Raw genomic sequence first — 11183 nt, 5'->3', positions numbered from 1 at the left:
CTCTGGTGAGGTAACTGTCCGGCAGGTTTGTTCTGTCACGGAGGGTGAATGACCTCTGTATACAAACACTGACATGAGATAATTCTCCCAAAAATCAATTCAGCTACTCGCGCTCACAAGATATGAGCGATATTATAACAGTGTCTTGATATTTATGCTCGGAATCTCATTAAACATAGATATATATAATAGGTACAGATGGTGTCACCTGGATTTCTGAGGAACGTCCAATGGGACGGTCATCTGTCATGCAGTCATTTTATGCAAAATTAACCTAAAATTTAGCTAAAATTTGACTGGTGTGAGATTTAGGATATGTCAAAAGATTATTTCAGATAACTGTTTCTCAGATGGACTAGATCAAGGTAAAAGCTTGCGAGGTCATTTACCCCAGCATGTTTCCGCACAGGACACGGGTGACCCTTCACTGCAGAATAAACAGCTTTGGAAGGAGCATGGTCTTTAATAGCATCAAGAACTTAAACATCAAACACAGTAAACGTATTCATAAAACACTCTGATGTGCATAACTAATGAATAATACTAATGATGATGGGAAATATCCACCTGTGTGTTGGTCAGGGTTTATTATTCACACAGATATTTTGTTGTTCTGACGCAGAACATGCAGACACGTGTGAGACCCGCTACGCAGAAGCCAAATACAGAGACAGAAGTCAATCTTTAACTCAGAGGTCAGATCCTCCTGGAGCTGCGCCTCATTCCACACTCAGTTTAACACCCTAAATGTGACTGACCTCACAGACAAAACACTGCTGCGCTCTTACAATAATCATACAAATCAAACATAGATTTATGGGAATTATGGACATTTCTGATGTCTTGTTTGAATTATCTGAATGTCAGTTCGAATCTATAGTAAAAAAAAAAAAAAAAAAAAGTTTTCTGAATGCAATATGTTTTTTCCTCATGCACTTGCATGCAGGGTTGATATACTTTCTCTGAACTAAAAAATACTCTATAACCTGAAGGCCAAAAGAGGACACCCTTAAAGGAAGAGCTCACCTCAAAATGTACTCTATCTCAAGACATCCAAGATGTCCAAGAGTTTGATTCTTCATCAGAACAGATTTGGAGAAATGGAGCATTTCATGACTTGTTCACCAGTGGATCCACTGCAGTGAATGGGTGCCGTCAGAATGAGAGTCCAAACAGCTTCACCAATATCCACACTACTCCATTAACATCTTGAGAACCTAATGTCTGTAGGAAACGAATCCATCAAGACGATTTTAACTCCTCGATCCATAATAGTTGTCAAAAGAGAAAAATGCACAGATCAAGCACAAATACTACAAAACTGATTTATACAAATATGTTGGTGGATTCTGATGTGAGAGGACAACAGAGGATGGGCTTTTTCACTGGAGGATCCATTATTATGGATTACAGACTGGTATTTTGGCCAAAAGCAAGGGTTAAAACATCTTAATGATGGATTTGTATACTAACATTTGGTTAACAAGACATTAACTGATGAACTGGAGTGGTGTGGATTTGACGGCACCCATTCACTGCAGAGGATCCACTGGTGAGCGAGTGATGTAATGTACAATTTCTCCAAATCATTTTTAAACAATATGCAAACTCATCTCTATCTTAGATGGCCTGAGAGTGAGTCAATATAATTTTCATTTTTTTTGGGACTACAATTCATTAAAAGCAAAACTGTATTTGGTAGAATTACAGCGTTTACATTCAGGATCTACGGTAAGTGAAATAGTTTCAAAAAGCCCTGCAGTTTCCTTCCACAGAAAAGGGGACGTGAAGTACATTTAATAACGTTCTCTAGAGGATTGTTACGTTTAGTTTGTGTAATCATGCTGAGCTGCCAGAATTCAGAAGCTTGAAAATTCCCCAAAAATCCTTTATTAGAATTATAAGAAAATGTCTTAAAATCTTCCAGATTATAGCCAATGATTTCAGAGGCCAAAGATGAGGCACTGGGGAGTTCACATTGTTTTAACCTACTGATTGGAAGATTTCTGTTATGATATTGAAGGTCGCAATGTTTAGTTTCACTGTGTAGTTTTGATCCACCTTCCAGTGAGTGTTTATGTGATGGTGAGTGAGCTGATATCTTACAACATGGACATACTGCTGTTTAGATTAGTTATGGTCATCTTGACAGCAGCTACAGCCACATGTCGATGTGTTGCACAATGGCACACTCATGTGGTCAGTTGTTAATAAGTCTCATAATACAGCAGTCACCATTTCATGCATAAAGTTATTGCATTTAGCTGCTTTTGGGCATTGTATGCTAACTTGATATCTGGTTCTTCAAACATCAAAATATATAGATGTTGTGCAAAAAAGTGAATCGAGGGACTCATACAAATGGTTTCTCCATTTTTCGTTAACATTTTATCCTTGTTCATCCCAGAATGTAAAAAACATTATTTCGGTCCCATCTTTATTGGAATGGTGTCAGCAGGTTTCCTATTAGACAGGTAAATAAATCCAGACTTAGACCCAGTTAAAATGAACTTTCTTTTTTCTCCATAAGTCAATATCATCATGTTTATAGTTCCACAGCTAGCTACTACTTAAAATTGATTTGAAGTAAAACACAAAAACTAAAATGGTATAATTCTAGTCAATGTTCATTTTGAAACATTTATAGTTATGCTAATTAAAATCATTTAGAGACGTCACAGCAAAAAGACTCGAAAGCCTTTTACTTAAATCAAAATTCCATTAGAAGACATGTAGAAGATTGTGTACAAAGGATTTGATCATATTAATTTAAAGACCATAGAAACCAGTGTATTAAATGTGTTCAAATAGGCTTCATAGGGAGTCCATTAGATGAAGACAAAAACACAAGACCAAGAGAAACGGTTCACGGTAAGACAGTTTTATTTCCATCCTCACGAATTGGAAACATTAAATAGAACCTCAGAAGGACCAGCGATAAAGATACAATTTGTTTTTGAATGTGACGTTACAAACCAAGTGCCATTTCATTCAACCCGCCCTGACTCCTTTACGAATGCTCCTCAGCCAGTTTCTCTGCCTTCTGAACGACCTCCTCGATGGGGCCCACCATGTAGAAGGCCTGCTCGGGCAAAGCGTCATACTCACCTAGAGAAACACACACTCTGTGAGCAACACTGAATAAAAACAAACACCGTTACCAACAGTGGACATGATCAAAACAGAAGGCAAACTTGAGGCCTACCAGCCAGAATGGCCTTGAAGCCCTTGATGGTGTCTTTCAAGGGCACCAGCTTGCCCAAGTGTCCAGTGAAGACCTCAGCGACTTGGAAGGGCTGGGACAGGAACCTCTGGATCTTACGTGCACGAGACACAATCAGCTTGTCCTCCTCCGACAACTCATCCATACCCAGAATAGCAATGATATCCTGCAGGGACTTGTAGTCCTATGATGGATAGCAGTGAGAATAAGATCATGGATTGGAATTTAAAAAATGCAGCAATGAGCTCAAACGAAGGCTAAATTCATTGGTGCTCACCTGGAGGATCTTCTGGACGCCTCGGGCTACGTCATAATGCTCGTTTCCCACAATATTGGGGTCCATGATACGGGAGGTGGAGTCCAGTGGGTCCACAGCGGGGTAGATGCCCAGCTCAGCGATGGCACGGGACAACACGGTGGTGGCGTCCAAGTGAGCAAACGTTGTGGCAGGGGCAGGATCGGTCAAATCATCAGCAGGCACATAGATGGCCTACGAGAGACAGCTACACTGTAGAACATGCAGAGATCCAGGAAGCTGTGCAAACAGAAGGAGGTGTACCTGCACAGATGTGATTGAACCCTTCTTGGTTGTGGTGATTCTTTCCTGCATGGTGCCCATGTCAGTGGCCAGAGTTGGCTGATAACCCACAGCGGACGGGATACGGCCCAGCAGGGCAGACACCTAAGAGAACAGAAATAAAATCCAGTCAACAAAACACAATTCAGATTTTAGAGACAAGAAATAGGTCCAAATGATCCCAGCGCTGACCTCTGATCCAGCCTGGGTGAAGCGGAAAATGTTGTCGATGAAGAGCAGCACATCCTGCCCCTCCTGGTCACGGAAATATTCGGCAACGGTCAGTCCGGTCAGAGCCACACGGGCACGGGCACCAGGGGGCTCGTTCATCTGTCCGTACACCAGCGCCACCTAACGGGAGCCCAGAGGAGTTTTTAACTTACTGCGATTCTTAAGATAATGGATTTTAAACCGACGCGTCTTCCAGGTCACCTTTGACGTGGTGTCCTTCAGGTTGATGACACCAGACTCGATCATCTCATGGTACAGATCGTTTCCCTCACGGGTTCTCTCTCCCACACCGGCGAACACGGAGTAACCACCATGAGCCTTGGCCACGTTGTTGATCAGCTCCATAATCAAAACGGTCTTCCCCACACCAGCACCACCGAAAAGACCTGAAGAAATGAGACGCCGTCAGCTAGCTAAAGCACAGCGGGATTCAACAAAAGCAAAACGCCAACACTTCAATTAAAGGGATAGTTCACCCAAAAAATGTAAAGGGTCGTTTACCCACTCTCGAGTTGTTCCAAGCCTGTATGAATTTATTTATTCTGCTGAAGACAAAAAAAGAATGATATTTTGAAAACCACTGATTTTTCCATACTATCTTTTTCCCCCACGTTATGGAAGTCAATGGTTTCCGGCAACTGTTTGGTTAAACACATTCTTCTTATGTCTTCTGTTCAACAGAAGAATGAAACCCATACAAGTATAGAACAACTTGAAGAGGAGTAAACAACCATACATACATACATATATATATATATATATATGACTAAGTTTGGAGTCAAAGATTAATTTCTAACGTTTTTGTAATACAAGAGGCGGCTGCATTTATTTCATCAAATGCAATAAAGGGTAATACTTAGAAATAATACTATAACTTAAATCTACTTTAAGTCTATATTCATGTTTGTGATGGCAAAGCTGAATTGTACCCCTGTCTTCAGTGTCACATGATCCTTCAGAAATCAGTCTAATATGCTCAAACACTTATTAAATGCTGAAAAGAACTCCACGTTACATTTTATCATAGAAAATAAAGAAAATGCACTGAGTTAAACTAGAATTCTATAACCGTATGAGTGTCTCTACTGTCACTTTTAAACAATTTAACGCACCCTCGCTGAATACCCTTTTTAACAGTAGTTTATCCACACACATACCGATCTTGCCACCCTTGGCGTAGGGTGCCAGCAGGTCCACGACCTTGATTCCCGTGACCAGGATCTCCTGCTCGACACTCATGTCTGTGAACTCTGGGGCCTCAGCGTGGATGGCGGCAGTCCTGAACAACAGATCACGATCAGATCCACCGCAAAGACACAAGCTGCTTAAATCAGCTTGCAAACACAGTTCAGTAGCGTTCTTAATAAACTCTCACTGTTTTGTGGTAATTGGTCCTCTCTCGTCGATGGGCTCGCCGATGACGTTCATGATCCTGCCGAGCGTCTCAGGTCCCACGGGGATTCTGATGGGGGCACCGGTGTCGAGTACCTTCTGACCGCGCACCAGTCCCTCAGTACCGTCCATAGCAATGGTGCGGACGGTGCTCTCGCCTAAAGAAGAGCAAAAACGGTCGCTTTACGAATCTACCGTGACTTTGCAATTCAGATTCAGAAGCTTTAGTCTCATTACCCAGATGCTGGGCCACCTCCAGGACTAGCCTAGAGTCCCGGCCGGCCACTTCCAGGGCGTTGAGAATCGGAGGCAGGCCCTCGTCGAACTGGACGTCCACGACGGCACCGATGACCGCGACGATGCGCCCGCTGGCGGTGGCAGCTGCTGCGGCAGGAGCGGCATAATCCCTGCCTGAGAGAGGAAGAGAAGTATCGCATGAAACTGACACGGATGACCACCTTTCTGCATTTGAAACATGCACTCTTGAACGCTTTTATTTTGATTAACGTTAGTCACTATACAGTGACTGTATTTGTTCAGTCAAAACAGGCTAATGAATGAACACAAGCAAGTCGATGTTGCAGATCAAATAAAATAAAAAAATCTGTTGGGATCTGCATAAACCATAAGCCAATCTGACTTTCGAGAGTGTAAATGTTTATAAATGTGGTTGCATTGACTCGTGATCTTATTCCACGTTACCGTGACCTCGCGAGCTGCGATCACAGCTAACTTAGTAGCGCGCGCGCGCATGACACATAAAGGTCATTCCTGTTTTCATAACCACCAGAATGAGCTGTCTTCGTGAAATGTAGTATTCCGTTATGTCAGTTTATTTGCATTAGGAAAACACACAAATGTTGCACATCGCGCGAATGAATCAATGGATACGGTGAGGTTAGGACCTTGCGGCCTGATCTTGCTGTCTGCATGCTGCCATTAGGCACGCCGCTGCGTTAAACCAAACCGTTTTAAAAACCAACCGAATAATTGCACTTACGAGAAAACAGCGCTGCTGGAGCTCCATTGAGCGCCTTCAGGGGGGTCACCCCGGGCTTGAGAGCCTGTAAAGCCCCAGTGCAGCAGCGTCCCACAGCTCCCAACATCGTTAAAATGGCTGAAGGAGGAATGAGGCAGAGGCTCGGCCGCTGATGGATAGAGCCGCTTGAGTCCGATACTGCGCATGCGTAGCAGACATGGCGACACAGGAACTGAGCGTCTGCGCATGCGTCAGTGTTGAAGGACAATGAACTGAAATAGCAGTAACTGGATTTACAAAAATCAGGTTTAAGTGTTTCAACATTGCACCAAGCTACTGATTAACATATCATTTTTTTATTTGAATTATCACTCAGTAAATTATTTGATCATGCATTAATAAAGCTTTGGAAGACTCAAACGGAAGACTTTCAAACACATTAAAAATGCACGTTATTTCTTATTTACCTATGTAATGCAGACATTATCAAATTTTTTTGTCATCTGAACCACTTTCACCTGATATGTTTACTTAAATGACCCCTGAGAATTTGAAAATAAATATTTAAATAGGCCTAATTAAGTTGGTTTATGGTCACATGACATACAGGTATACATAAATTATATATATATATATATATATATATATATATATATATATATATATATATATATATATATATATATATATATATTTATATATATATATATATATATATATATAAATGTAAATAAGTGTTTTATTTTGACTGTTATTTTAAACTTATTTAATTTGACATTTTTGTGATTTAATTATTTTTAGCTTTTTATTAAACTCATGAACATCCTGCAGTTTACAAAACCCAGTTTAAGAAACCTTGATGTAGGCAAATATAATATTTAATGCACTTTATGTTGATAATTACAACGAATGGAATATATTTTCTTACTCTTTGTATATTTATATCAATATTTAAATCAATGTGATAAAAGAGTTAGATCAAAAGTAATCTAAAAGTAATCCAAAAGTAGTCTGATTATATTACCAAAATTTGAAATAATGGATTACATTGTCATGGAATTTGGAATCAAAAACAGCTTACAATTTGTAATCTACCCATCTCTGATTATACTATGCAAAGGAAAAACTGAATAGTGATCTGGAAGATTTGGGCCAAATGAACTACTTTAGGATACATAGGCCTATAAGACTGCATTTACATAAATACGCCTTATTATCCAGAATGTGTTTGTTTTATATGTAACATATAAAACAAGGGTGGTACAGGTGGCAAGTCTTTAGCTTGTCATCTTTTATAGAGAATAATAGCCTAAATATGAAATGCTTTTTAGCAGATTAGAAATAGCCTAACCATTATTTAGTCGAAATCTCACACTTCCCTGTCAGTGCCGAATACTACAGTAGCTTGTGTTTGCCAGCCTTTGACCTCTAGGTGTTGTTGAAAACATTATTCAGTAATCAAGACTAAACATTTTTGGAAATTCATTGGTCAAAGACATGTATGGGTGAATGTTGTTTATGTCTCTGTTAAAAACCACCTAAATAGTTTGTCTTAGTATGCAAATTAGTAGTAAAATGGTGTGGTTACTGTAGTGAATGCCAGAAGATTTTGATTTGTTCTAACAAAGAAATTAAAACACACAGTCTAATCTCTAGTCTTTTGTTCAGTGTAATGAATAAAACATATTTTAATCTAAACTAATTGAAAGTGTGGTTATCTTATTTTCATATTTAGAGAAAAACAGGGTTACAGAAGTTATGCAAAAATGTCAACAAAAAGCTGTATTAATATCAAAAAGAGAAAATACTTAAAAAAAAACATAAAAAACACTATACGAAGCAACAAATTATTCACATTACGTTTATTTTTCATCAAAAACATTTAGTCGTTAAAATGAATGTTAGTGGAAGCTGAATTAAAGTTTACAGTCTAAACTCATGTAATTATATCCAGCTAAGAGTAATTGGTTGAGTAACATGCTTTATGATACATTTTAAACAGTATGAAATTTTGCAGTATAAAACATTTCTCTAACAGCCAGACAAATGCTGCAGTGAGGAGATAATCTTTCTAGTCTCTACATCATAACTTCCCATCCAATACTTTTTTTCAGTTTTATGAAACTTTTATGTGTATATCTATAATAATTAATTAAACTTAATGTCACAGACCGATATCTAAAGGTGACAACAAAACAACTCCAGCTTCACCATCATCATCAGGAAAGTAATGCAATCACCAGTTTCACTGTGTGAACAGGTGTACATTTAGATATGGATACAAAACATCTACTGATATACATTAACAGACAAACACTGAAAGTTATTCACTTATTTTAAAAAAGTTAAAAAAAAATTAATCTTGAAATTTCAAAGAAAACCTGCTAAAGGCAAAAAAAAAAAAACAACTCTTATCTAAACGGCAGCTGTTCTTTTTAAGTTGGGCTGATCCCCTACCAGGTTAATTCAATAATAACTACCAAACCAAACCATTTTAAAAATCTATGCTACAGATTCTGTACATTTTTTTTTCTAACCAAATACTGTGTTTAGCTGTGTTAAGTGTTAAAACTGTTCCCATCAAAATAATCAAATTTCTTCCGGTACTACTGACTACCAGTAGTATGCTAATTGTTACTTTTTTCGCCTTTTTTAATGATCGACAGAAGACTGATCATAACAATGTTACATGTCAAGTATTTGCTCTGGAAGTCTCTTAGTGGAGAATAAATAACTGGATTCAAATATGAATCTGTGACAAAAATGTTTATTTTAGATCCTACAAAATCTAAAATCTCTTATTTTAGCTCCTTTAGCAACTCCTTTGACAGCACCACCAACCGCTCCACCAACAACTCCACCAACAAATCCAAACATTAATGCAGCTTTGAATACATCAACATGTCCCATAGTAATTAAAACCAAAGGCAAAAAAAACAATTGCAACAACAATTCCACCAACAACTCCACCTGCAATCCCACCAACAGCTCCACCAACAACTCCACCAGCAATCCCACCAACAGCTTCAGCAGCAGTACCACCAGCAGCTCCACCAATAACTCCACCAACAATCCCACCAACAACTCCACCAACAGCTCCACCAACAACTCCACCAGCAATCCCATCAACAGCTTCAGCAGCAGTCCCACCAGCAGCTCCACCAATAAGTCCACCAACAATCCCACCAACAGCTCCACCAACAACTCTACCAGCATTCCCATTAACAACTTCACCAGCAATCCAACCAATAGCTCCACCAAAAGCTCCACCAGCAATCCCACCAAAAGTTCCACCAAAAATGCCAGCAGCAACCCCAACAACAGCTCCACCAACAATTCCACCAACAACTCCACCACCAGCATGCCCATCATCAACTCCACCAGCAATCCCACTAACACCACCACCAACAACTCCCTCAGCAATCCCACCAACACCACCACCAACAGCTGCTCCAATAATTCCATCAACAGAGTCACTTCTACTTTCATTAAAGGCTACACCAATAGCAGGAGCTCCGCAAACATCTCCAAGACCAACTCCAGTAGCTACACTAACTACAACGACTGACAAGTCGATATTAGGGCTATCCCCTGATAAAGAAGAATATCCAGAGTTACTTTGTATGCATATTTTTCTCTTCCACCTTTGTGTCAGCTGTTCTTCCCCTTGTTGAGAATCTTCAAACATCTCATTAGTGTAGTATCTGCCATTCTGCTCTATCATTCTGTCAATCATCAGCAGGAGATGATTGACCTGCTTTCTATCTTCACTGTTTTTATTGTTGAGGACATGATACCTGTCTCCACACTGCTGTACGAGATGTCTTAATGCACAGTTCCCCTCAATAAGTTCCTCAATGGACCCTCCTTCTAACTGATCCCCATGAGTGAAGACAATGATGGAGTACTTTAACACATCCTCTCCAAACAGTATTTGCACCATCTGAGGAATCTGCTCCTCACGCTCAGTAAACCTCATGTTAGCAGGAAATGCAATGAGAAAAGCATGAGGCCCAGGTCTGGATAAATAAATGCTTTGTGCTGTCTCTCTAACTAACTGCTCAGGGTTCTTCTTTGTGTCAAAGAAATCAGGTGTATCAACTACAGACACTATCCTGCCTGAAACCGTGGTGCATTTCTTTAAACATTTATTGGTTACTGCAGATTTGAACACCTTCTGTCCCAGAATGGTGTTACCTGCTGCACTCTTTCCTGCACCAGTTGCACCCAGGAGCACCATCCTTGTGGATTCGTTAGCATTTTTGGACATTAATTTGCATCTCTGCGGCGGAGGCTGCTCCAGTTTCCCTGCTCCTTTTTCTGTTAAAAAAAATATGTGAAGTGTTAGTAAGAGTTTGTAACCAATGTGACAATCTTCAGAACATTACCAAAAAGACTCACCTGTTTTCTTAAGACATGTCTTGAGAATTTTTGCAAGCAGCAGCGTAACTTGTCCACTGTGTCCTTTTTTCTTGTTGTTGAACACATGGTATCTCTGGTCATATTTCTGAAGGAGTTTCTTCAGATGGTTGTTTTCATTTATAACTCTTTTATTGTCAAGTTTTCATCCTCCAGTTTATCTCCTCCGGTGAAGAGAATCCAGGTTTTCTGGTGACGCCCCTTCCCAAGAGCTTTTCAATCTTCTCCACAGTTTTTCTGTCTTCTTCGGTGAACCTGTCAGCTTTGATGACCAGGAGAAACACACAGGGACCTGATTCACATTTCTGAAAGACGCTCTGGTATTTCTGCTGAATCTCATTCTCCTTTAGCTTCATGTCAGA

General features: G+C 39.8%; 1 protein-coding gene across 1 annotated transcript; it reads right to left on the bottom strand.

The window, feature by feature from the left end:
• Positions 1 to 2860: 2860 nt before the first annotated feature.
• Positions 2861 to 6592, bottom strand: LOC113055075 (ATP synthase subunit beta, mitochondrial). Its single transcript, XM_026221035.1, has 10 exons — positions 6424 to 6592; positions 5661 to 5834; positions 5407 to 5581; positions 5189 to 5310; positions 4233 to 4417; positions 3993 to 4151; positions 3783 to 3905; positions 3501 to 3713; positions 3206 to 3407; positions 2861 to 3108 (listed from the first exon to the last, which is right to left on the bottom strand). Exons 1-10 carry the CDS (start codon positions 6527 to 6529, stop codon positions 3011 to 3013), a joined length of 1557 nt encoding a protein of 518 aa, XP_026076820.1. The 5' UTR covers positions 6530 to 6592; the 3' UTR covers positions 2861 to 3010.
• Between the last annotated feature and the right edge of the window lie 4591 nt (positions 6593 to 11183).

This window comes from Carassius auratus, chromosome 36, assembly GCF_003368295.1.
Source record: "Carassius auratus strain Wakin chromosome 36, ASM336829v1, whole genome shotgun sequence".
Taxonomy (NCBI): Eukaryota; Metazoa; Chordata; class Actinopteri; order Cypriniformes; family Cyprinidae; genus Carassius; species Carassius auratus.
Note: the sequence above shows the minus strand (reverse complement) of the source record. Positions and strands in the feature narration are given on the sequence as shown.

Excerpts from the sequence above, each read along its gene's own strand:
- LOC113055075 (XM_026221035.1), bottom strand. The coding sequence starts at position 6,529 with ATGTTGGGAGCTGTGGGACGCTGCTGCACTGGGGCTTTACAGGCTCTC. Across the intron at positions 5,311-5,406 it reads GGACCAATTACCACAAAACA|GACTGCCGCCATCCACGCTG; the intron begins GTGAGAGTTTAT and ends TCTGTTGTTCAG. Across the intron at positions 3,109-3,205 it reads CTTCAAGGCCATTCTGGCTG|GTGAGTATGACGCTTTGCCC; the intron begins GTAGGCCTCAAG and ends GTGTTTCTCTAG.